General features: G+C 49.5%; 1 protein-coding gene across 1 annotated transcript in view; it reads left to right on the forward strand.

The window, feature by feature from the left end:
- The window catches only part of LOC114873743 (cytoplasmic polyadenylation element-binding protein 2), a 39,739-nt gene extending 12,505 nt beyond the window's left edge, over positions 1–27,234 (forward strand). Inside the window, exons 4-9 of the mRNA XM_029182386.2 lie at positions 13,905–13,955; positions 20,527–20,835; positions 20,918–21,030; positions 21,112–21,504; positions 21,569–21,679; positions 21,772–27,234. Of these exons, the coding sequence (XP_029038219.1) occupies positions 13,905–13,955; positions 20,527–20,835; positions 20,918–21,030; positions 21,112–21,504; positions 21,569–21,679; positions 21,772–21,888 (1,094 nt within the window). The 3' untranslated portion in view covers positions 21,889–27,234. The remainder of the gene's footprint in view (positions 1–13,904; positions 13,956–20,526; positions 20,836–20,917; positions 21,031–21,111; positions 21,505–21,568; positions 21,680–21,771) is intronic.
- The last annotated feature ends 512 nt before the right edge of the window (positions 27,235–27,746 follow it).

Consider the following 27,746-nt stretch of genomic DNA (forward strand, 5'->3'; position numbering starts at 1 on the left):
CAACTTCTCGATTCGTTAGTTTTTTCTCCCCGTTTAATTCCGCCGGTTCGACTCGCTCGTTGTTTCCTTGACCACGGTCAAATTATAAATAAACATTGGCCGGCATCGAGCGGGCGGGCAACCCTTTGTATCCTCGGTGCCGGTGCCATTAGCGACGTATATTTAAGCCGCTATACAGGCCGTCGTCGAAACAAAGCTCCGCAAATATCCTGGGGGGACAAAAGGCTTGCGTCAAAGAATGAAAAGGGTAAAAAAAGAAGAAGGGTGAAAGAGCGAGAGTGGATGAAAGCGTTAGACGGGCGAACGAACGAGGCGCGGCCAACGCGACGATGCGACTAACGCCTGGACATCGCGGAACCCCTTTTCTTGGCCTTGCACCTGAAACCTATCAAGGTCGCGTTTTCAATCTTACGTCTCGTTTCATTTTCCACGGAATACCCCAGCCGCGACGTTCCCGTTAAATATCTTATACCCCGTCGACGAGCAGGGGAACGCAGCCTCTTCTTCACCGCGCTTTTCCCCGTTTTTCAAACAAGAATCGAAACTCTTTCATTTTCCACCGTCGCGTTTTGTCGCCTCTACAAAGGAACCTTACAAACGTATCTGGAAACGATTCAAGATTTTTTACCGAGCTAGGAAAATCACTCTCCGTGGGACGATATTATTTCTAGCTCGATTTCCTTTACTCGCCGACGACCGATCCGCCCGTTTCCTATCATTTTTTCCCCGTTTCTTTCGTTTCTGGACGCGTTCGTTTGGAACGCGAACGAACCTTCCACCTTTTTCTCCTTTCCACCTGCAATAGTTTTTCAAGCTTTTAATTATATTCCCATTCGTTCCTCGCCGATACGCTAGCCTCTCTTCGCCGCGTGGAAGGATAAACGTAAGAAAAGAAGGGAAATTAGAATACCGAGTGAGAAGAGAAGCCGATGGGCCGATTTCATCGATCAACCTCTCCTTCTACGCGACCGCACGCCAGCTATCCATCGGCAACGTCATTTGCGCGTGTCTAGGGGGTGGGTCCTTTCCTGGCTGAGTGCAACGACCCCCTCCTGTCGTTACTTTCCCCGTTGTTACTTTGAGCCAGCGTTTCTCAAACGCCCAAACCATCGCTGTCCTTCTTTTCACCGAGAGTTTAAAATCGCTTTCGTCTCTGCTTTTAGTCTTTTCCATTGCTTTCCGTGTTTTTGCCGCATTCGCGCGGTTCCGCGACTTTTAAAAGACGAGAAATCAAGATCGCTGGCAGAAATTTGGGAGAGTTTGAGAAACCCTGCTTAGGGGACCGTGACTAAAAGGGCTAACGCTCGTAAAAATTGCTACCCTCCGATTGGTAGACTAGTTTCCTGCGTCTCCAGAGAAATTAGAGACTAGAAGCTGCTTCGTATTCTAACCAAAATTCGAAACTTGCCTGACTTTATTCCCTTCGGAAATATTTTAACCTCGATCAACACGTAACCGGTGAAAATACCGGGACATGGAAACTCGGTAGCGGAAAAGCGTTCTTGATCCTTTGCTAAAAGTATGCATTCACAGATGATTGCTGGAAACATTTCTTCGAGATTTACAAACGTATCTCGTTTCCACGTTGAATCCTTTCATCCGATATTCACTGTTTTCCCACGGTTTTCGTTATCCCCGAACGGTCGCAATTTCCGCCGACTTTTCCCGACGTCGCGTTTCGTACAACGAACGACCGTCGTCCAATTATTTACAAGAGCGAAAACGCAAACGAACGACAAAAATTGTTACGCAACCGTTCTATCGTGCAGCCTTCGACGAGAGAGCAGGAAAGAGAGAGAGAGGGAGAGAGCACGGCTAAAGAAGCCCGACGAATAATGGAAGAACGAGCGTTACATAAATTCAAGGATACCATGCGCAGCATTGGCTATCCTATTCGTTACGATACGGTGTTTCATTGAAATCGTTACGTACGTGGCGTAATCGCGCTTGGTCGTAACGCGATAGACGGTGTTGCGTCGAATTATTATAAAGATTTTTTTACTCGTCTTGCGTCGCGATAACTTTGCTTTCGAAGTCTGATTCTTGAAGACGAAAAAAAAAAAAATAAAATGGGAACGGTTCGAACGGCGGTAGGCGAATTCGAATTTTTGTCGCGTCTGAGCGACAGTGCGCAGCGCGCGGACGGTGATTCGTATTTTCGTCTGCAGGGATGGCGCTCGATTCGAAAGCGTGTCGGCTCGCATCGAAACAATAAAATCGAAGCGTAATCGAGTTTCGGCCGTACCGAAATCGTGCCACACGATTAACGCGCGTTCTTCGCGTCGGTCGTCGACCGACGCATCGTTCGTTACGCAAGGAGTCCAAAAATAAGACGGCTCCCGGGATAGAATGCTCGACCGTCGATCGGCTCTCGGATACTTTTCCAAAGATTCACCGCACGCGGAGCTGTTTTCACTTTTCTCCGTCGAATAAATCATACTTATCGTATCGAGACACGCAGGGCGTTATCGAAATTGCATATCGAACGCGATTCTCGTTTCGTCGCGGCGGTGAACCGCGATAACGATTAACAGCGGCACGGCTGATTCGAGTCGGTGCTTCGCTCGAATCGTTCGCGATAGACCCGTTTCGAGAGGTTTCGTTTCGACTACGGGTTAGGGAATGTTTTACGGCTTACGGTTATCGTCGTACCGGTTCCCGCACCGATAACAGCCGCGACATTGCGATACACGTACGCTGCCCCATTTTCGACCGCGTTACGCGCTTCCTCCGCCTCGTCGCGGTTACTTCGCTATAGGCGGACGGAAAATTTTCCGCTTCCAATTCGACAATGCTGTATAATCTGACGACAGACCGGTGGGCATGGTGTCTCATCGAATCGGTCACGGAACACGCGAGTCATCGTGGTCGCGTGCATCGATACAGCTGTTTTGGCAGTCAGCTGGTTCGGTTGATTCGCGCTTACGTGTCAGCGTTCGCTCGGAAGCTACAGGCGTAAATATGCGAAACGCGAGCTACCGTTTCCATGACCGATGCTCAGGCGAACTGGAATTTCGCTGAAACTCGATGAGAAACAAAAGGGACGTGGATAGAAGGCATTAGAGCGGAAACGGTTAAGAGGTTATTTCGTATTCGTGGGGCGAAGCAAAACGCTCTGTTCGCTGGTGTACGTGTTCGTCGAAAAGTCTGGAGCGGAGGTAGACGGAAGGAACGTTGGAGATATCGAAATGCAAATAGGACCAGTTTTCCGCGATGCGGGATCTCTGATATCCATTATGTATGGAGCTTAAGATGCGCAGGCCGGTACGTGTACGCGCGAAGGCTCGATGTAAGGGACGGGGTTGAAGTTAGGAATCGGAGTGGAAGTTGCGTAGACGAGCCTGCTAGCGTAATGCTTTGAGAGCGGGAAAGCAAAGGATGAGCACACGCCAACGTCTAAATTTAGAGCCGCTCTGCTCGCGTTGCTTACTTCCGCTTATTTTAGCTAAGGGGGCAATCGTTTCGGACGAGAAACGTTCCGTGCGACTCCTTCCTCTTCGCCGTTTCCTCTTTCATCGCCTTTCAAGCGATCACCGCACTTGCGACACTGATGCACGACTTTTCAAATTCTTACCATTTCGTTTACCACCTCGCGAAATTCCATATCGCCTGGTTACGCGCCAGCAAGCTTCGTCGGCAAATTCTTCGCTCCTCTTTCGCCGCGTGTTTAAACTTTTCATTAACGATGAATCGATCGGTCGACGGTCGACTTGTTACTAGGTCGCCGGTTACGAAACGCGATTACACGTATGCGTGTACAAACGTAGTCTCGTTTCAGAAAAACGATTTTTTCGAGGAGGAATTCGTTAAACGAATAAACTCGAACTCGATACTCGCATAGTTCGCGTTCTCGGGCGAACTTTGGTAGACGAAAAGGCGGACAGGTAGAGGAGTACGGGATAGAGCGAGAAAGAAGCTAGGCGGATAGGTAGCCAGAGGAGACAGCGCGTAAGTCGCTGGTGCACGGTTACTTGGACGGTCCGCGTCTCGATGGTTATGTAACGGGTGTGTGTCACAAAACGCCAGCATACGACGTATCGATATGCGTTTCGAGCCGCGAGTATGTCGCAACGATCGCGCGTTCACGCTCGCTAATAATTGTGCCGTGTAACCTTGAGGATCGATTAAACGATCCTTCGCGTCGGTATACCTCTTCGTGGCAGCGCGGTGTCGCGCGTACGAAGACCACCGTGTAGCGTAACCGCGCTCGTGGAGATAATGCGCAAAAATGTTTACGCGAACGATAAATATACGTCGATTTAACGGGCAATCGGAAAGCGGCGCGACGGAGTTAGCCAGACTGATTTCGCGAACCAGCGAAATTAGATACGATTAAACGGGCTACCGTATGCAAAAACTTTCCTCCTTTATTCTTACAAATTCTTTCTCTCTCGAAGGGGAATCCGTCGGACAGGAACGAGGCGTAATTGGCGCGATGCTCGAAAGCGAAGCTCCGAAACGCGTGTAACGCGTTACGTAATTATTCACGGCGGGGCGTGAGCTCCGGCGAAAACTTGTAACGATGGTAAAACGTTATCTCTGCCGTGGTACGGCACTGCGTTAGCTCGGTTATAAACGGGCTTGTATGCAACCGCGTATGTATGTACAGAACGCTTCGACAACACGATTCTCCAAAGACGAGACACGATCGGGCGCGGTGATACGAATTGCAAATCAAAGGGGACATTGCGGTTCGCACGAGGGCGCCCTTTTTTCTTTTTCACCCTTCGTGCGCCAGTTGGTGAGATGCTTCCAAAAAATTCCTGCGATCGTTACACCAATTTCAAAGTACTCCTCCTCGCTTCTCGATCACGTTTTTCGAACGATCGAACGACCGGGAGGGAAATCTCGTTCGAAGCCAAATTTGACGCGCGACCAAAATGGCGTTCGCGTATTGCGCGATGTCACGTGTACGCAGAAACACGCGCATAAGCGGCACGCTCGCGAACAGACAACCTTGAGCGTATTATCGAGTTCCTACGGCGACCAAGTTGTTGCACACTACCGAATCAAATGTTACAACATTTTTCTCGCTTTTGTCATCCTTTGATTCGCGGCTCGCATCGGATACCATAGGTGTCCGCTCCGTTCGCTGGTTCCTTCCGAAGAGTCCAACGGATTGCCCGATCAATCGTCCAGCTATAATTTAATAAACGACTTTTACTTTACAAATCGATAGATACTTGGAAAGTAGCGGTTGGAGGAAAAAATAGGTAATTTTGTGGATAAGAAAGCGATGGAAGTATAACGGCACACGATCCTCGGCTAGGTCAATGTGCATCGCACGCAGTAAATGCACACGGTGCGCACGCGTTTTTAGAGTCGTCGCGTTTCAATGCTGAACCGGTGAACGAGGACTTGCGCGCGCTTACATTGCCGTACGTTTCCCGTATGTGTACCATACGTATAGTCGCATAAGCTGGATTCCCATTTTTAGTTCTATCATATTCGAGTCGTACGTTCTGTCTCTCCTCTCTACGCGCACATGCGTGCAACGTCTTGCATCGTTCTTTTTTATCTTCGGCTACGTCGACTACCTCCTGTTTCTTCGACCCCTTTGACACGCACGCTAGCTTAACCCCATGCCAACCACGAACGACCACCACTCGAGTTCGGTATTCTACTCCGAATAATCCTAGCGCGAGCTAGATTACTTTTTCACGGCTTTCTTTTTTCGTCCATCAAGTTGACGGGCGTTTTGGAGCTGTTCGATTATCGTCTCGATTTGCCTTAAGAGTGGCATAGTTTTTTCAAAAGATGTAAAAGGAAAAAATGATAATCATCTGTAGGGTGTACGAGGGTACTCGTTTAGGAAAATTTGAATAAAAGCGAAAGGTTCGAGTTAGGGTGTTTGGAAAGAGTAATACGTCCCTGGTGGACGCAGCCCGCGGCCCTCGCCCCTGCGACTCGTCCTGCTTTCCTCCTCGTCGCTCTAACGCGCAGTTACCTTTTTCTTTCCACTATGCATACGTAACTACGGGTGGGTACACGTGCATATGTGTGTCGCGTGTTCGCGCGTGGATAGGGGGGTTAGCGTGGTCTTCGTTCATCGAATAGCCCGTTCTCGTTGCCGATCCGGCCGACGAGCGATTTCGAGCGGCTTCGTCGGCGCCATCGATCCCTGTCGCGCGCGTGCTTTCCTACTTTGTCGCGTCCGTTGGTGGACGAACGGAGCCGGTACGCACACAGGCACGCACACGCGTCAGAAGCGGTCGGTGTGTACACGCCGCGTCATGCATGCTCCGCGGATGGACTTCGGCTCGGTTCGCCTCTTTTCGCCTCTCTCCTCCGTCGCGTCTCGGTTCGTTTCGCCCCCCACCATCGCTCGTTCTCGCCCGGTCTCGTTCGCGTTCCCTACCCGTCCCGACCCGTACCGTCTCGACTCGACTCGACTCGGCTCTCTTCGTCGCAGCATGCCTCGTCGCGTCGCACCGCGCCTACACTCTCTACCAGCTTCCTCCCACGCCTGGGGGCCGGGGACCATCGCGGGGCAGCCATTCCTTCAGCGAACTTCGAGTAGCGCGTATCATATGCCGTGTTCGCGCGTCGCGCAACCGCACTCGTAACCGTAACAGTGACCGTAACCGTAACCACGCCTTTTCCAAAAAACAAACAGTCGAACGTGTGCGTTTACCGGAAGTCGTCGAACCGGCTACTCGAGGAGGAAGCGGCAAAGTATAGAGAAGAACGAGCACGATCTGTTGGGAGGAAGGTGTATAGGAGAGTCGAGGTAAAGTGCGCGCGGTTCAGTCGGCGTATCGCGCCGAGCCCTTGCCTAAGAACGCTTTCGCCTCCGAAGAGCGGTAAGCATTATCCCTGCGCACGCCGCGATACGACGATACCGGCCGTCCACCGCGGCCGTCGATCGAAAGGAAAATTTGTGGAAAGCCGCGTAGCAACGTTTCGTTATTGTGCGCGATCGAGGAAAGAGGGAATCGCGAGGTCGAAACATCGAGTGTGTCGCAACGTGTAACAGTGTGAAATCGAAGAGATCGACGGAGTGTGGGCTCGGTGACGCGATAGCGGAGGAGGAAGCTTTATCTGCGGTTCATCGGCTAACGAAACGGTACCCCGGTGCTACGGTGATCCGGTCTGCCTTCTTGCTCGCGCCCACCAGCGTGCCGTTTTCTGTCCGTATGTGCCTGGTGCATAAACACGGAACTTCCGATGCTCTGATCGCGTCCCGTTGCACGCACTCGCTCCGTCTTGCCCGCGGTGTGTCGAACGTATCGAGAATCGAGAGTCGATCGCCTAGGTGAGGTTCGAAGTGCGCGAATACGGCGACCGGGCCGTGTGGACGAACGAGCAAAACGAACAGAGGAAACTAAAGGGAAGAAGGAAGGAAGGAACGAGTACAAAACGGAGCGAAAAGGGTTCGCGGCTAGTACGGGACAAGCGGTGAGCGAAGCATCGCGGCCGAGTTCACCGAGATTCGCCGAGATTCAACGGGTTCGCCGAGTGACCGTACTCGGATCTCAGGGGCCCGCGTAGCCGAAGAAGAGAGCAGAGAGCCCGGTGGGAAGATGTTTCGCGCGTACGGCGCTGCGCCGGCCGAGACACCTTCGAGCGCCGACATCTACCCATGGACCAATAACACGTTTCTCAATAAAGGTGCCCACATACCGTACATATATACCCGGAGCGCTTTTCTCGAATTTCGCGGGACGCTCGCGGGGCGAACCGCGGCACGATGACGCAACGACTCGGAGCCTGGCCGTTTTCGGCTCGAGCCGAGAGTTCGTCGACGCGTGTCTCGCCACGTGATCTCGCGCGTTTGTATTTTCTTCTCGTTCTTCCATGCCTCCGTCTTGCGATACGAGAATGAAAGAAAAAAAGAAAAAGGAAATTGTTCGAACAATAAGTAATCGCAAGTAAAATCGGTTAGAAACGTTCGAACGAACCGAACCCATCGTGAATTCTCGTGAAAGAGAGGCCCTTTAAAGTTTAAAAGGTCTCTTCGGTAGGTCAGGTGCCGTGCACCTGTTCCACGCTCCGCTCGAACAGAGTATGCGAACTCACCGGCTCCCATCTCGTATCTCGGACCACGAGACACACCGGGCTCGCGATACTCGCTGATCTTTCTCTAATTCCCGTGAAATTTCATTTTAATTGTAATTGAAAGGAAAATCGCGCGGAATCCGTGTCGAGGAAATAGCTTGGAACAAGTTCGAAGAAGTTTCAAGGTTGCCACGTTTTTACCTCGTCGACGAAGCTTTCGCAATATTATGGCATTGATTTCCTTTTACTATCGAGGAATCGTATCGTTCTCGATTCTATCGCGATTTCGAGGCCACCCTGTATTTCGTTCGCCGCTAGAGTGCCTTGACCTGGCCTGACCTGCGCAACGTTCCACCCTACCCCGCGGGAAAAAGCTTCTCTCCCTGCTCGTATATACACACCAGGCTGAAACGCGTTTCGTTCCGGGTTACTTATCCCTCCTCTATCCGTTCCTCCATCCGCCTATCGGGATCCGTAAACGCGACGCTCCGCTACCTTTTCTCTTCTCTTTCGTTTCCCATTTTCCGTACCTCCTACCCGTTCGTTTCATTATAAATTGCAGAACGAGGGATAGAAGTTTTCCTTCGTGCCTCTTCGTTGATCTCTGTTTATCGCACGCGCGAGAAATCCCGGGAACAGCAAAGAAACCGCTGGTTAATGGTGGAGATGGTAGAGGAAAACGTAAGAGCGTACCGAGGTTGTCCGTTGCGTGCGGAGCGCGCGACCGTGAACGGTATCCTAGGGGAACGGAAAAGGAAACGCACGGGACGGGACGGCACGGCACGGTACAACAAATTTCGCCGGCTAAACGTAGCGTACTCGCGGTAAAACGTTTCTATGACCGGTGAAACAGTTGAAAGTTGTATGTACACCGCGAATCGATCGAAACGAACGATTCGTAGCTGGTTGGCATGCTTCTTCACAGGTACACGTACGAAATACCCCTTCCTCGTTTGCGTTGTTTCTCAACGAGCGGGCCCTTGTCGCAACAGCCTCGACCGACTTTCGAAAACGATACCAACAGCAGCCAGACTGTTCTTTGCAACGTTTCGGTTAGCCTACGGTCGCAAGCCTGTACACCATCTATTATCCTATCGCGTAATTGAGAAATCATTTTCTTTCCTCTACGTTTCGTTCGATGCGACAGAGTTTCATTCCTTTTGCGGCTGACCGTTCGGATAAATCGAACGATTCGGCTATTTTTCGTCGAATCGATGCGTTTTTGACACCGAATTTACTGACACGGCACGGTTGCTCCGTATCGATCGGCCTCGGCCGCACCTCCACTCTTTTTCGGCCGGTCATTCGCACCGAGTGGCAAACTGCCGACCCTATGCACGCTGTGCACTATTTTTCGGCGGCGAGCACCGCGTCCGATCGATCCGTTTCCACAAAATTAGCTATGCTCTCTTTTTAGCGTTGTTTTATCGCTGAACGCCTACCGTGTCCGTTATCGCGCGCGCTTCCTTCACCTAACCGACAGTCACCTACGTTACGTAAGCAACAATGCGCAATTATATAACGCGTGTACGTTTTAATGTGCACGCCGCGGTACAGTGACAGCGCGCGAAATCATCGACTTTACGACGGCCATGATTCGCGGTGGACGAACACAGCGTTGCGTAAAACGTTACGCGGAAAATGTTTCGGGAAAACTAAACTCCTTCAGACGTAATTCCTTTCAGAGAGGCAAGAAAGTCGCGACTTCTTATCGATAACACGTGGATTTTGAAAAAAAAATGCTAACGCGTTGCGTAATTTTCATAAAAACGCAAAACATTGAACGAGGCCGGTCGGTTGGTTATCGCGAAACATCGATAAGATATCGGTTTAGTTCTCTAACAAAGGAAAGCGTTTTCGATTCAAGTTCTCGATCGGGTAATCTGCCAATCGTGCTGATGTTTGATTGTCCCATTCGCGAGAACGGGGAGGGTTTAGGATCCTTTTCACGAGGCGTGCCGTTTGCTACCATTAAAATTAGACACGGATCGAGGCGGATTAACGATCGGCTCGACGAATACTCATTCGTTGGTAGTATATTTTCTATGGGCTAACGATTTCCTTCCTCGCGCAGTTTGTTCGCGCGATACGCGGATAATTATAGCTCGGAACTGTGACGATAATTAATGCGGGAATGCATTATCGAACCGTTTCTCGGATCAATGCCAACTCGTGCGACTAATTGGATGTAATTCGCAACACAGGACGCTTTCTGCGATATTTTGTCCCAGCTTCTTCCCTGTAAAACTCGAACAGCAACGGGAAGCGATACAGAAGAAGAAATAGATGGACAGGTGGATCGTATAGCGAGGAGAAACATATCTTCCTCTACACGTCTTCGGAAAAGGGGCGAATTATCGAGGCGCGATTGATCGAGATAACGGCAGGGTTGGAATAGAAAGGAAAAAGTTATCGAAAGCGTGGGTAGGAGAGCAGGTATGGGCTACGCATGTCAACTAGAGGGCATTCAACTATCGATCGCATAGTTTCAGCCACCCTCTGCCCGGCCGGATTCAACCTTTTCTCTTTCTCCTGGTTTTCGCTCCCTCGCTTGCTCGCCATCTCTCTTCGTCCTTCCTTCCTTAAACAGTTTCACCAAGTTTCTCTCTTAATCGGCGAATTCGGCGCCTCCGCATTTTGTCCGTCGACGCGGAAACCGGTCGACACGATTCAGGAGAACCTCTTTACGCCCGGAAGCTCGTCGCGATCGACTCAGACGCGGATGCAAACGCATCGAGTGGTCGGCAGACTGGAGAAAATTGCAGTGCACTCGGCGAGTTGGTTTACTCGGCCGTGAACGTTCGCGATGCGAAACGTTTCCACGGCGCATCCTGGTATCCCGTTGGTCGCGGCCGCGCCGTTTCCCAATGAATTCGCGGTGGTCGAGTGGAGCTCCGTATCGAAGGGACGTCGGAAACGGAACGGCAAACGACGAGGGACAACGGGGCAGGAAGAGAGAGAGAGAGACGGGGCAGGGATGGGTGAAAGAGGAAGAGGGTGGTGGAAGCTTGCATGCGGGCCAGCTGATCGGTCGCGACGCACGTGTACGCGGCACGTATAGGTAACGTCCGCTCGGAGCCGGCTGTGGGGACGGGATGGAACGGCTGTGCAAGCGCCTCGTCGAGTACCGGGCCATTTAAATTTAGCCCGGCTCCCCGAATTGCCCGCATCTCTCGCGTCCACCGCTTTTTCGTAGCCCGCCGCAAAGGTCGTGCTTGCCGGCTAACGATCGCACTCTACCCGCTCGAGAGTACCTCTTCATCGCTCGAAACGTCCATCCGTTACTCGAATTCGACGAAATTATACCGATAAAATAAGAAATTGTCTAGCGGTACTCGTTCATCGTCCAAATGAAAATTCCTCTCCATTCGTTGCTTCGGAAATTCATTTTTTTCCATAAAAAGAGACTGAACTGCCTGGTGACTGTGCAGGATCGAAGGAAACCAAGCGGGAGAGAGAGAGATAACGAAGCGGAGTACGTCAGCGGTGTTTAAGATGCAAGGTCAAGGGTTATATCGAAGCCGGTCGGATCGCGAGCACGAAACGTTCTATGTTCTTCTTCCTTCGAACTGTCAAGTAGTCTCGTTCCCTCTACTCGCGGCTACTTAATCGGATTAGTCTCTGCGACGTTAGCTTCTCGCCGATGCTCGAGACTATTCTTAACAGTCGAATAGTACAGCGAGCAAAGTCGAGAAGAGTTATCTTTTTATTCCTCCGCGTAACATTCCAGTCGATCAACTTTTTCTCTCTCTTGTTTTTTACCCGTTCGCGTTCAACGGTGACGACGACCACAAGCACGAAGCTTTTGTCACGTAAATCGACGGTTTAACTCTTTTTCCTTTGCATACGAGCTTTTGTCGCATCCACAATGAACAGGCCGCGTTCAATCCGTTTAATTTATCGTCGCGGTTCGCGTCGAAAGATTACTTTGTTAGTATAACGTTCGCGACTAGACGATCGCCAGTACTTGTATCGTTTCCACCATTTATTTCAGTCGTTTCCTCGTAGAAGGAACAGGATGTTTAATCTCGTTGTGCGGTTAACGGGACGCGCGTGTTCCGGTTGCGCGAGTTGGACGCAGCATTGAAACTGGCGGGAATTGTAACTAGGATATCTGAATCGAAACGATTCGTCAGGCGTTAACGCGTGATTGCTGCTGTTCCTTGGGGTTATCGCGCGCCTCCGACCTTCTCGCCTTCGAAGAAAGTTCCCTCGCGCGTTAGCATCGGAGAGAAGGATTCGAGTTTTCGAACAAGAGGCATCGTCGATTCTTCCGTGTTCGTTTGCGCGATCAAACTCGGCCGTACGGTGCACGAGGCGGACCGTGCATTGTCCGTGCGTAACGGAGCTAAATGGGTTAATATGCACATCCGTATGGTCGCTCGCGTTATGTCACCGATGCCAGCTTAATCGAATAGGCGAAACTCGGCCGGGAGACTCGTATTCCCACAAAATTACTCGGTTAGTCGAGCAAATGGTCGACTTTGCCCGTTTCGAAAGGCGATAAAGTTACGGCAGGAAATCGCGGCTTGAACTAGCATCAACGTCGCGCGACGGTGTATTCGTCGGTTGAATGGCGTTAAACGATCGGCCCGACGAAGGCGTGGTAAAGCGGACAGGTCGCGAGGCGGTTTTCATTCGCGTCGCGGCGGAGAAAACCGCGGAGGAGAAAGCGTTTGGAAATTTTATCGAAACGGAGCGACTGCGAGAGACAAGCGGAGCCGCGATGCTTGGCAAAAAGTCAAGCCGTCGTGGTTTCGTGGCTCGAAACGAGAAGTTTCGTTTCCGAAGTAAATGCTGATTCGCGTGAAACAGGGTGGGATGGAGGGAGGGAGGGTGGAGAGAAGTATTTGTCGACGGGTCAAATCAGCGAGGCGCGGTCTGGCCGCGAATAGCGCTTGCTTTGTTACTTCGACCGTTCGATACATTCGAGCGTAGCCGAGTGTAAACGAGCGAAGAAAGCGTTTCGCGAGAGCAACGGACTCAGGATTTGTCGAGCAACGAAAAACGCACTCGAGAATAGCCCCTGGTCTCCTCGTAGATATTCTCGTCCCCGTTCGATCCGATTGACGGCCGATCGCACAAACGGAGCCCTCCCACAACTCGCGAAGCGACGAAACAGAAAGGAAACACTTGTAAACGATAAGTCGGGATCAAACTTTCTCTTAAACTTAAACCCGATTGTAAGTTGATCGAGCGCCTCCACCGGCTTGCTCAAAACGTATCGCAACGTTGAGCAACGGCGCGGTTTCGTGATCGAAAAACCAGCCGGTCTCGCCTATCCTTTACGCGTCTCACTGTGCTAACAAGTTTGTCAGTTTCGCAATTCAGACCTGTTAAAGTCGCGGATATCGTAACGAGTCTCGGGAATCGATATCATCCGAGACAATCGATTTCCCTTGCAGCGGACGAAGGCTGCTGAAGGATCGAGGCCGATCGAACTTCGTAATTCGATCGTTATCGATCGACACGGGCTATCGACAAGTCGTTCGTTGAATGTTTAAATCGGTGCAAAAATGATTTATTAGAAAAACGACGGTGTTAGCAATTGCCAGCCTCCTTCGTCCGATAATCCGGCTAAAACGCGAACTTTTTCCGAATTATGCAACCGCGTGTTATCCAGTAGGTACAGCAGGCTTTCGTGTCGCTGCTTACGACACCGTGCAACCCGATCTTCGAGAACAGCACGCGAGTGGTTTGATTTTTCTCCTCTGTTCTTTTTCCCTTACACCCTTACGATATAATACCGGTGCCGCGTGTATAACGTTACGCGCGCGTGGATCATCCTGCAAGCAAACGCGATAAATCACCTTCCCTCGGCCGATTCTCGCTTTCGTGCAACCTCGGTCTTACCGATAAATACAAAAGTTCAATTAATCGAATCGTTTTCATCTTCTCTGTTCCAGGGTACATGAACTGCAATGCCAGCACGCTGCAATCGCTCGCGCAACTGCACGGTGAGTGAAAACTACTCCGTCCTTTCTTCCTTCGCGTTGCTTAATTAAAATTTGCGCTTGCACAAGAACCTCGCGACGTCGATTGCTCGCGATCGTTGCGATGGAAACATTGATTGGCCGATTTTTTCCAAGGTTTTAATTGACATTTTTACCGAAAGCTCGTCGCGGAGAGGATAGTCGAAGAGCAGAGGCACGCGCGAAGGACGCGGCTGCGGTGCTGAAGAACAGATCCGTAATTTCATCCGCCCCGTCATCGAGAGTCTCCTCTTCTTGCGATGCCTCCGTGGTTTCGCCTTTCCTTCTATCTCTTTCGAACCGATACTCTCCTTGTTAGGTCACCCACAAATTTTGGAGCATCGGGAAAAATTACAATCGACGCGGGAAAATTTGAACTATTCCCAGTCGAATCAATGGCGCGAAATGGTTCACGATATTCTCGAGGCAAGCTGTAAATTGTATTGTGCCATTGTTGCGTTCGTGTTGTCGCGTTGGCGTGGTCGCGCTCTCGAGACAGAAGCAACGGAAAGCAGAGAAGCGAAGAGAAAGAAAACGTGTAACGGTACATCGTGGGCGGTAAAGTAGCGCAGCATAATCTCTAGACTGGAAGCGAACTTAATTTCCCGTAGCAATTGATCTGCAGAGTTACGGTATTCGTTTCTGTCCGGATTAATCATGTTTCCTTCGGCGAATACCCGGACTCGTGTTATATTCTTTCGTTTGCTTGATTTTTTGGGGAATCGAGGAAAGCAGGAAGGAAGAGGTCAAGGCGGTCGCGTTTTGCATATTCAGCGCATGCAGATTAGGTTGGAAGGGCGGACCTACTAAAAATAGGTACATTAATTAGACGGCTCATCGAGAATCTGAAATCTCTTTGGCCGGGTTCTTCGTGAATAACGGCAGAACCTTCTTCAGTTTTTAATCCGTAATGAGCTCGCTCGATACTCTATTGTTGTACGAATCGATACAACGAGCCTCCAAGTTTTCTCGCTAAAAATATTTGCCGGATGAATGTATCGATCGAAGGAACTGAGACGAAAATAATCGTGGATCGCGTCAGAAACGAAGCACGATTCAACGATAATCGTGCGGTGAACGCGTGGACCAACTCTCGCGAGTAGGTGCATTCGATTCCTTGTCATTTTTGCCGGTGAAACGTTAGACGTCATTGCGAAACACATCGAAGCCAAGGCGCGAGATTTTCCTTGTCCCAGATATTCCTAGCATCCTTGGCAAAGTTTCGCACCGTTCGTGTTCCCTCTTTACAGGATAGTTTGTCGCGGTAGATCGCGAAAAATCGCAAACGAACCGTAAAAATCGGATGTATATTATAAAAAGAAAGACGAGCGTGTTCCGACATATTAGAAAGTCGAAGGAATAGAAATGGCATAATTAAAGTTGTCCTGTCCGTTGAAAGGTGGATCGAGAAGATCCGCCGAACGATCGACATTCAACCGAGACTTACGATTATCGTTTGAAACTGCTCGTCTCTAACCAGTTTCTCCAAGGACGGTAAAAGCGATTCTTTGACCAATTAAAATCCGCGAGCCTCGTAGCGAAGTTTGCCAGAGGAGGCAGTCGATTAAAGGTAATTATTAACAGCTGGGTTTTATTCGCGTGGCGAATTCGTGGAACGTCGCGAACTACTTTTACCCCACCGATCATCCCTTTTGTTCGACCTTCTTATCGACTTTTTAACCTTTCTCCCTTCGCCATTCCTAATCCGATCCTCGTTTCATACGATTTTCATCCTTCGATTCATCCATCGAAGCAGCCAGAGAAGAAGAAGAATGAGAAGAGGAAGAGGGACCGGGCAGACCTGTTTTCAAGACCTGCCTTAACGCGTTACAGGGCGCGTCTCGTATCAAGAGCACTTTCGCGTTCGACGTCGATGGAAAAACAGAAAGGGGAGTTCTCCAAAGCGAGATTGCAAGTTTAAAAAGGCGCCAGAGAAAGTCGAGTATATTTTGAAAACTTGAAATTCTTTGGTTCGCGACCATTGCAATGACAACTTCGTTACCGCGAAGCTCGCGCAATTTCGCAGACACTTTTCTTTTCTTTTCTTTTCTCTTTTCTCACGGTGGTTAGTAGATCGTGGTCTAAGGGGTTGGACGAATATCGCGGGAAAAGGGCGACGAGGAAGAGGAGGAGGACGAAAGCCGACTCGTCGAGGTCGACGGAACGAGGACGCAGAAGGGCTGTCGTAGACCCAGGCTCTTGAGACGCGTGCTCGTTAATTTACTGGATTCTCTAAGTCGTTAATAAGCCCATAATTACGAATTTTTATAAGTTGCGCTGGCGAACGGAAGTCGGCAGAGAGGAAGGAAGGGCGCCGGGGGGTGGTGAGCTAGACGACAGAGAGAAAAAAAGAGGTAGCGAAAGCGTCGCGCCTCTAGTAACGTTTTAATTGCTGCTTCGACCATCCCTCTCTTCTCCTCCTTCTCTTCGTCTCTTGCCTTACAGATTACCGCGATCACCGGCAATCCGGGAAAAGCACCCTCTTCTTGCGATTACTCTTCCATCTTCTGCGTCGCTCAAACGACTCGTTCCTTTTCTTCTCCGCGTTTAATCGATCCTTCTTTCCCGATAATAATTATCGCGTTTTTACTGCCTTGAGAAAGCAGCTGTTCGACCGACTCCCGCTGTCATAATTTTCTTTTCGCATTCGCGTGCTTCAGAATCGTGAACGGCACCGAAAAACGGGAAAACCTTCCTATTTTTCCACACTCGAGATACTCGGCGAGATATCGGAGGGTAACGAACCTGAGTTCTTTTTTTTCTAAGTCTCTTCGTACTCGACGACGAACGCGAACCGTAAAGTTATCGAAAAGGTCGATCGTTGAGGAGAAAAAAAGTCGTGGGCGTGTATTTCCAGCGGTGAGATAACGCTCTATGAGCATCTAAAAAGTAAAGAGTGAAACGAATATTCGAGCCGGTATTCGAATGATCTCGATGAAAAATTTGACTGGCGTACTGTGAAATTGAGTTGAAAAGAACGCGAGCAGTTTCGGTGTTCGTCAGAAAAGTCAATCCCTTCGAGCTTATCTAAGATGAAATCTGGTCTGGGAATAAGGAAACCGGGTAAATCGTAGCCGGGGATTACGGGGGACTATAGGACAGGAAGAACGTCATGAAAGAAGAATGGCCAACCTCGTCCATGAGACAACATTCATTATATTCCCTCAACAATGGCCGATTATTAGTACAAACCCTCCTCTTCCTACGTGACCGGTTTTTCCCCTTTTACCCTCCAAATTGGATTAGATGTCGCGCTTTTCTACCGTCCTTCCTTTCGTTACGCGAGTCTCCGCGCGTTGCGTTCCCTTCGCCGATGGTACACGAATTTTCGATGCTTTAAACTTTAAAGAGTTCCATGAAATTGGAGCAAAGTTGACGTCGTTAGCTGTGAAACATCAGGGTGGCCGACGGGGCTGAGATTTACGAGACGTTCGCGTATCGAAATGGAAAATCGGCGAAGCTGGTGGGGAATGGCGTTTATCGCGTAAATTGCAGCTGGGATTTACGGCGACATTTACATACGGCTTGTAAAAAGTCGCGTGACCGTGTGTTCGTTTCTCGACCCCTCGAGCTTTCCGAAATGAGCGATATCCAGCTGCCCTAGCAGCCTGCCACGGTTTTATTTTTATCTCCGCCCTCGACGGTGGAAAAGCAATCGCGGTTTATTACGCGTTACCGGGACGATTAAAAGATCAAGCGATTTTCCTCGATACCCGAGGTTTTATCAGCTTTCGTGTAGCAATAGCGTGATCCACGTGCTTTCGACTGCGGTTGAGGAAAAATCAACGGAGAGCAGAAACAGAGGGTTAGGGAATGGCATACTACGATGCATCGGCGTCGGGACGCTAGGAAAATAGAAGGCTATCGTAAGGGGGCGCCGCGGCGCGAGGCAATAGGGGTAAAGCATGGAGACGGTGGTGGGAACTGGAAAAGGGCATTCACCTCGGTCTGCTTCCACGCGGGTTTCTTTCGATCGCGTTCTCGCGGATACAGGTCGTTTCGTAAGCTTCGATACGATCGGGTAACGAAAGTAACCTAAGATTCCGCTACTGCTTGCTACCAGTTTAACCTTTCGATGAACAAAGTGGACAACGCGTGGCAACCCCTGTACCCTATCGATCACTCGCCGATATCGTATCGATAACGAACTCCCTATCAGCTACCTGTTCGACGATTCGAGTAGCTAACGGAGAGATAGCAGCGTGTGTCAGGGTGAACTTTGCGCGCTGTAGAGAAAAGTTGGATGTAAAATTTCGGCTTAGCTGAAAGCATAGGAGGTAGAATCAGGTGCACGCGAGTTAAGGTACCGTCTCGGTGTGCATGTACGCGTGTGCTCGAGGGGCGAGGAATGGCGGCGTAGCTAACGAAGGAAGGGCGGAACGGGCACAGGGAGTAGAGCTACCTGTAATATTGATCCGAACAACCTCGCAGCGTTGGAGCCGCGTGTTAGAAGGATGTCCCGTATCTGTCGCGGAGCGACGAAACGACCAGCCCGTTTCTCCTTCCGTCTCCACTCGTCTCATCCGCTCATCTCCGCTCCTCTCATCTCGCTTCGGCTACGTTTCGCCTTTCTAAAAGACTGCCAGTCCCGTGTTGTCGCGTTTCCACTTCCCTTTTCCTCGTTTTTCCTTGTTTTCCACGAAATCCGAAGGGAAAATCAAACCAGACAGCGTGTAGATAAACACCTTTTCCGAACAGCGATACCGTTGGCTCCTTCGATCTTCGTTCGAATATTTTGCGAGTATAACGGGACAGAATTGACCTCTGCGCGATGGCCGTTACTTTATAGCCACTAGGAATAATTGCGAGGACTCGGTTTTCCTTGTTGGTTAACGCTCGCGTCACCGATTTCTCAGACTCGACAGTTATATAGCCTTCGAATTAATTCTGAAATCGCGTCGATCAGTCTTCGATTTGTAAACGGATGAGCGAAAGATATCAACGCTGACGCAAGAAACAACAGCTATGAGTCAGACGCGTGAAACGGGAAAGCGTTCAATAATTTCTTAAAACGATAAGTCTCGATCCATCCGTGCAGATTATTTCTCGTTTAACCAGCCTGTCGTTCCGCTGGTCTCGGTCGATCGAGAACCCTCCCGTTTCGTGTCGCGACGCCTCGTGCCGTGTCTGCAGTTTGCCGAGCTATCGCGATCACGCATGCACCGACTTATCCGTTTTAACTGGTTCCTCGAAAGGGTCGAAGAAGTTACGGAATCGTGGTTAAGCCTCGAGGTGCTTCCCCGTCCGGAGGGTGCGCTATCGGTTCGCCTTCTCCCTTATCTCCGTCCCCGAGAGTATGTATCTCACGAAACTCGACCAGTTTGGACCCCAGCGATGCCCAGCGTCGTCCCGAACCGCCCTCTTTTAAATCGTATCGCGTCGAGCGGATACTCGTTCCTAACAACCGCGCCGGTTCGCCAGTCTCGCCGAAAGATACCGGATAAAGATAAAATAGGAAACGAGATTCTTTGCTTGCACAAGGTCGATATTTGCTCGTGCTTCGAGGAGGAATCGTCGGAGAAGAATAAAACACGAGTCCCTGGAAAAGTGTCGGAAAAAGGAAAGGTCTTTTAGCCTGGTCGATCGAATGCGCTGTCGGGGTTAGCGAATGATTAACGAGAAATCGAGGCTCGGGGTTAGGAGAAAGGAAGACCTAGGGCCTGAAACCGCGTTCGGATCGATAGGAGCACGATGCGTGCCAGTCATGCTCCGCTTCGATGAAATTTTATACCAACACCCTATACGCGTAACAGATTATCGCACGGCTATTTCGGGGGCGCGGGGATTAAATCTCCTTCTGCTCGTTCCTCGGGCGTAGCTAGAAAGGGCAACAGTAGATAGATGGTGGACTCGGTTCGTAAACCCTCGAAGCCTCGGGCGAATCTTGGATGGAGCTTGCTTCGAATCCATTTCGAGTAAATGGCTCGATTCCCGTTACAGCCTCTAGCACCCTCTGCTTTTCCACCCACGCGACTCTTTTTCATTTTCCTCGTCGCCGGAAGGATCGTTATCCGCGTTCGCGGGGGACGAAACAGGCGTTCGACCAGACAAATTGTCGAAACAATATCGATTCTCGACTCGCGCGAGTAACCGAGGAAGAAAAAGACGAGCGCCGAGTGGGTACGCTCGACTGTTTCGTAAATGCAGCAGTGTTCATTCGCGAGTGCTCCGTTACACTCGCACGCGCTTTGCTCGTTTTCTGCGTTCCCTTAACGACAGCTGCAAACAAACGATCACATTTGCACGAATTCACGTTTTCTTCACTTTCGTTGTCATTACGCGTAACCGAAGATTCGCCGGCAATGGCGACGTTCATCAGAAGAGCGAGATTTCCTATTCGAAGAAGATACAGTGAGTTTCGGAGCGGATGATCGAGACGATTCGACGAACGATGGCGGTGTTTGTCGCGCGATATCGCGATTTATTATCATGTTTTGTCGCGAAATCGAACCACTTTGCCGAGCATCGAGTCGAATCGCGTGGCGAATTTTTCGAGCGAAGAAGAGGAATACTCGAAAGTGGGAATAACGAGAGCGTTGGCGTGTTATGGTTTCAGGCAAATCACCGTTCTTCCCGAGTCTGGAGGATCAAAGCGGAACCCTGTTGGAGGACCCGAACGCGCCGAGTCAGTTGGATGGCGTCGGCGTTGGCGTGGGTGTCGGTGTCGGTGTCGGCGTTGGAGTCGGTGTCGGCGTCGGCGTCGGTGTCGGTGTTGGCGTCGGGGTCGGCAGCGGGATAACCGGCTCTCAAGCAGCGCCGCTCTCCTCGCCGAGTCGGAGCAGTCCTCACAGTCAGGGCAGCGAAAACGGGGAACGTTTCTCTAGGAAAGTATTCGTCGGTGGTTTGCCACCGGACATCGACGAAGGTACGTTTTCCCTTTCGATCGATCGAATCGATTTTATGTCATCCGGTATTTTAATATCGCACACTGTTTCACGATATTCCAGAGGAGATCAAAGCCAGTTTCCGTCGTTTCGGATCGCTGGTCGTCGATTGGCCGCACAAGGCGGAGAGTAAATCCTACTTTCCACCAAAGGGCTACGCTTTCCTGCTTTTCCAGGTAATTCAGACACACGATTAATCCCCGTGATTTCGCGAGACGGAACGAGGGATTGATACGATTCTACTTAAAAATTCGCAGGACGAAGCATCGGTGCAACAGCTGATCGACGCGTGCATTCAAGACGAGGAGAAACTGTATCTGTGCGTAAGCTCGCCGACGACTAAAGACAAACCGGTGCAGATTCGACCGTGGCGATTGAGCGACGCGGATTTTGTGCTGGACGCGTCGATGCCGTTGGATCCACGAAAAACCGTGTTCGTCGGCGGTGTTCCGCGACCGTTGAAAGCCGTCGAGCTGGCGATGATCATGGACCGACTTTACGGAGGCGTGTGTTACGCCGGCATCGATACCGATCCGGAATTGAAATATCCGAAAGGGGCTGGCCGGGTCGCGTTCAGCAATCAGCAGAGCTACATAGCTGCCATATCGGCCAGATTCGTTCAGTTACAGCACGGCGACATAGACAAAAGGGTAAGTGGTCAGAGCTTCCTTCTAATCGCGTTCTCAACGGCTCACACGTTTATTCGTTGCTCAGGTCGAAGTGAAGCCGTACGTTTTGGACGATCAGATGTGCGACGAATGTCAGGGGCAACGTTGCGGAGGGAAATTCGCACCGTTCTTTTGCGCGAACGTTACCTGCTTACAGGTAAATTCCTCCCCGCCTCTTCGTCTTGGCTGCACGAAAACGTTGGTACGCGAACGCGAGCAACCAATTTCCTCGTCTTTTCTTTTTTCCAGTACTATTGCGAGCACTGTTGGGCGACGATTCACTCGCGACCAGGTCGGGAATTCCACAAGCCGCTGGTGAAGGAGGGCGCGGATCGGCCTCGAGCCGTGCCTTACCGCTGGTGTTAACCCCAGCTGCGTTGTCCTTAATTATCGCGCAACCCTAGCTAATTAACTACCACTTCTACGAACCACCTCCCCTTTATCCACCAGGCCCTCCAACAACCGCTCGCCGCTCCTCGCCCAACCACCACCACCCACTCACCCACCCGTTCATCCGCACTCTTCCACCCGTCCGACAGTCCGCGACTCCCGCCCCCCAGCCACCCCCTTCTCGCTTACTTACCTTGCCGAAACACACCACCCCGAGAACCACCGTCACCACCGTTACTTACCCATTCGATCCTTCGTAACTACCGCTATTCTATTACCACCACCACCATCACTATTATCGATACTCTACTATTACCGTTCTATCGCTACTACCACACCATTACTATTCTACTACCAGTTACTTCTCTACTCTGCTATCCACTGCTACTTGAACGCGTTTACCGGATACTCGGCGAACAAACCAACCGCCGTGTTCTACCAGCCGATGCGACTCGTCGAAGCAATGCACGGAGGAAACCACGGAAAGAAGCATTCGGAGGAAGGAATCCGCCAGCCGGAAGAGGAAGAAGCGGACGCCCGTTATCGTCGACTTAACACTTCGTAAACGTATTCCGTCTGTATCGAGATCGAACATTCGTTAGTTACCGAATATTACGAATTTTCTCGTTTCGAGACACGTTGTTGGCGCGTTCGCGGCTCGCATCTTTCACGTTTCACCGAGAGGCGCGAGTTTCTCTTCTGCTTGCCCCCGTTCGCTCGTCTCTTTTCTCTCAGCGTTCCGGGCAAAGGTGGACAGAGAGTTTCTCGCGTCGATCGATCGCGAAGATGGTGCTTTCGTACCCGACATAGCAGATTATTTCTTCGCTTCTCTTCGACTCTCTTTTTCTCTCTCTCTCTCTCTCTCTCTTTTTCTTTCCTCTCCTCTCCTCTCAATATCTCTCCCTCTCTTCGTTTCGATCGAGCGAGTCGACTGAAAACGGAAACTTCCTCGTCGAACGCGTCGGTAGAAGAGGCTCGTTTTCTTCTTTCTCCTGATCGTTTGTCCTTTGTTCGAACGGGCTAGGGTAAGAAGAAGAGAAACCGAAGGACCGAGAGAGAGAGATAACCAGCCATGGAAAATTTCCTTCCTTTCGTCGATCCTCTTGTCTGCTCGATGGCAAAGATCCAGAGAGAGAATCGAAGCTCCGATTCGTCGCGCTCGGAGCCGCGGCTTCTCGTCGATGGATCACGGCTTCGCCGGACGAAAGAGGCGAGCGCGAACGCGGATCGAAACGGTAAGAGAAAAAAAAAAGAAAAAGATATACCGAGTACCTGACAGCACCGCGAAAGTACGACGAAAGATCGGACGAATGGACGAAATGGCGCGAGACGAGGCGACCTATAAACGTTGATAGAATCGAGCGAATCGTCGGGACAAAACGATGGTAAAAACGCGGCGGAGAGTGATAGAAAGAAAAGAAAATAGGGACGCGAAACTGGGAGGCGAATCATTCGTATTGAACGTTGAATAGATAATGAAAAAAACATCCACGCTTCGAACCGCTGTGTATTAGATAATTCTCTGTATCACAGTCTTTAGGTATTAAGAACTTATTAAATATGTTACATAGGTGCGTTATATATACATACATACATACATTATATATATATTATACACGTGCGTTTTTCGCGTGAGCAACGCGATTCACGCTCCTAGGCAGAATGTTTGGATGAAGCAGACGATTTTTTACTAATTAACTTATTCGAGTGCAAAACGTAGCGAAAAATTAGGGAACGAGGGGAGAGCGAAAACGAAGAGAGAGAGAGGGAGAGAGTGTGCGTAAGATAGTGAGAATGCGCGCGAGAGAAAGAGAAGAGGGAGGGTGTGAAAGAAAGTAGAGCGGTGGAATCGGAGGTTTAGAGAAGCGAGACGTTGAAAAAGACTCTAGTTGGATTCGCTAGCTTTAACCGTACCAGATTCTTTCCCAATAACACGGATCTTAGCACGTTTTCAGGAAAGGAAAGAAACGAAAAGGCGGTACAAAGCGAATCTTTTTTCCAGGCGATAGCGAGAAAACGATTCCGCGTATCTAAGCCTCCGCGTTCCTTTTTCGAAAAACGAAAGACGAGAACGTCTCCGTCGCGCAAGTATACTCGAGCTAACGCTCTTCCAAGGCGAAGAGAAAGGAAAACTCGCTCGTCCGGGAAGAAACGCGGCGATCGAGGTCGTAGGGTAATTACTCTTCATACGTCCGGTAGAAAATTCCGAAGCAAACGAAACGCGTGCGAGGAGTAAAGTTCTTTTTTTTCGTGCAAACACGTTAGATCGGTATAGGGAAAAGGCTCGCATGGATCCCTCTTCTTGTACATAAACGTTTCCTCTTGTACCGATACAAGCCGTGTTTAACCGCGGCCCACGATGCGCGTTTTTCTTAATCCTAACGAATTACTTCGCTCGATGTATATAATCAAGTGCAGCGAGGCAATCGACGTAGTTCAAATGAAAAATCTCGTCTCAACGGGGGCGCGTTATTACAGATTCTTCTATTCTTCGAGAGAGCAGCTAGCTGAGAATCTTCTCGGTGGTGATTTCCTTGGCGCGTCGTTCGCGGACAGAAGAACGATCGATCAATCGATTTACTCTTCGAGCGGGCGAATCGTAATCGATTATTCGAACGATGCAAACGACGAGCGTGGAAAGGCCATTTCTATGCAGCGTTCTGTGTTCCGCTTAATAGATGATCGTTCTATACGTAGCAGCATCTCATCGTCATTCGAAACCGTAAGCTCGTAGATTAACCTCGCACCACCAGTCTCTTTGACGACACGCTCTCGCGTGTACGCATTCGCGACACACCCCAAAAATACCCAACACCCACAGTCTACAGTCTACAATCTACAACACACACTCGTACAACACGCATCTATCGTACCGCAAACGTTGTCGTTCGATAACGAAATCGGTACAAAAAAAATAAAAGAAAAACAGGTGATAATGGCTCGATCTGATACGTTGCGTACATCTTGGAAACGAAGAATGGAATACACACGAATCCATACGTATGCGTATAATTATATATACATATATATATTTATTTTTTTGGTAATCTTTTTGTATATACTCGTCACCGTAGATAGGGTGACATCTAGACACCGCACGTGGGACGGATGTACGCAAGAGAGAAAGCGAACGTATGAGTGGAAAAAAAAAGAAGCGGATAAAGACTCGCGGGAGAAATTGGCATTTCGTTCCAATCCTTCGTCCTTTCGTTCTTGAGAATTCGTGTCGATAACTCGGCCGCGTTTCCCGCGAGGCTACGATCTTGCTTTCCTTCGGCTCTTTAAACGACGAACAGGGAAAGGAAGGTGGTAGGATGAAAGAGAAACGTGGCACGGTTCGGTATCTTTTATCGGACAGTTAGCGAACGATCGATGGACGAAAGGGCTCCTCGCGAGGAAAAGTGTGTGCGCGCGAGAGGGTGACTGGGTGAGAAAGAGGGAACAGAACGACAGGATCGAAAGTGTGGAGGAAAATCAAGAGCATTAGATAGCGTAATTTTTCAACGGTCGGCATTGTCTCGCGTGAACGAGGAACAATGATAACGCGGAGTATACGTAAACACACGCGTCGATATGTCGCGAATTGAATTTATTAAACGCAGATAACAGACGCGCGTTACGATTATACAGGTACGAGGCGGTGAAAGGAGATGGTTTCTCGATTGTTTCTGAAAACACGGTTCGTTTGAAAACGATATAAAAAGGACGTAATTGGAACTTTGGAATCGAACTCGAGCGAGTAAGAAAATAAATCGACGAACCATCTCCGCGATTCGTACGCTAGGTGAAAATTGACATGCAGTTAACTAGCACGACGTATGCGTCCGCAACGCTTTCACGCGTGGACACACATTTCGTACACACAGCTACACACGATGCAGATACGTACACACGCGATCTCGTTCGTGCACAGAGACGAGGCTCTCCCCGTTAATCGATATGATTCTAGTAAAACTGAACTAGGTACCAATTCACCTAAATCAATTGATAATTTAAAAAAAAGTATATATAAATATATAAATATATAGATATGTATTTCGTGAACGAGGGAGAGAGAGGAAGAGAGAGAGAGAGAGAGAGAGAGAAAGAGGGAACGATAGCATAATGCCAATACTTGAAGAACGCGTCAGGTATTTGGACGGGAATCGAAATCAAGATTTTTCTAGACAAATTTTTCTAATATATTAAAAGAATCCAGAGTTCTCCGCCGGATCGTGGAGCGTCTCTGAATCTTACTATTGGCGTTATTCGCGCGTTTTATACGGTATACGCGTTAGAACAGATTTCTTTCTCGATTTTCGCGTTCTGGCGCGGGTCGTACCGATTTATGCATCCACGTGCGCGTGCAACACACATCACACTCGACACCTACACACAAACTTCGTATGCGCGTGTTCTATACGCGGGACTATAATCGGATTTTCTCCTCGCGTATGAATGTTTGACCAAATGTTGTTGATAGAACGATCGTTCCGAATTCGTGTAACGTTTCGCGAAATTCTTGCACGGCATTGGTGTATCGCTTTGGCGGCGACACACGCGCATACGAGGACACACACACACATGAACACGGTAATAATCGAAGGCGAAAGTAGGAGCGACAAAGTTTCGACGAGATGTTCGTTCATCGCTGGCGAGTTGGTCGGTCGCGTCGCTTTCGAAATTGGCGTGCCTCCGCGTCGGCAAGCTGCGCCAACGATTTTTCGTCGATTTCTTTCCCCGGTCTCACCGGCGCGATCGCGTGTCCCGCGAACCTTAGGTGAAAAATTAAATTAGAAAATTTCATTTGACCGACTCCGATACGCGGACGCGGTTCGATACGGATCTTTAGTGAAAATTATTTCGCGTTTGCTCGAAGCGGACATATCACTCGTAATTTTGATACGTGAAAACGCTCAAAATTCGTCGATCCTCCATTTCTCGAACGATATCCGACGAAAATCCCTTTTCTTCCTCGCGGATCCGCGATAATCACGATCTCGGAGAGAATTCGTTGAGAGGGAGAGAGCAGGCGAGAAAGCGGAGAAATCAAAAGGCGCGATCGAACTCGCGAAACTTCACTTTGCACGCGTACACGCGATGAAACGCATCTATCACGGTGCCGCGCGATCAGTTTCACCTAAAGTAACCGACGATAGTAATTCCGATTCAACCACTTCGGCCACAGAGTTGTCGTTTGATATCGCCAGTAACAAAAGTAACAACAAGAAAAATAATAAATAATATATTAGGTATGATTCTTCACCTCCTTTGTAATATGTGTGATAAAGCATAATATATAACGACAATTATATAGAATATATATAGATACATAAATATGAATATGAATATGAATATAAAATATAAATATAAATATATACGTATACATATATATTTATATTTATATAGGAAATATTAATATATAATTGATAATAATGATCGAAATATCTAATATATTATGAGAGATTCGAAAAGAGAAGAGAAAATGTACGGGATATAATTGGGAATAAAGTGTTGCGCGACACGACAGTAGGGGAGGTCGAGGAAAATAGAGAAAAGAACGGGTGTGAAAAGTGGTTAATTGGCGAATCGCGGCTACGCGGGGATGTAATGTCGCGCGAGTAACGCGTTTGAATAATTACAAAAAAAAAAAAGAAAAGAAAAGAAAGATAAGGATGTAAAGTTGGGGGTTGGGAGGGTGGGAAGGGGAACGAGTAACAATGGTAGTCATTTACGATAGATTTGTATTTTTCAGTGTTGAAAAGTTTTTTATACTGCTGTTATATTCTTATCTAAATATCTTAGTTTGGAGAAAATGTGTGAGAGGAGCGTTGCGTTTTAGCGCCCGTGCGATT

Source organism: Osmia bicornis, chromosome 8 (assembly GCF_907164935.1).
Source record: "Osmia bicornis bicornis chromosome 8, iOsmBic2.1, whole genome shotgun sequence".
Lineage (NCBI taxonomy): Eukaryota > Metazoa > Arthropoda > Insecta > Hymenoptera > Megachilidae > Osmia > Osmia bicornis.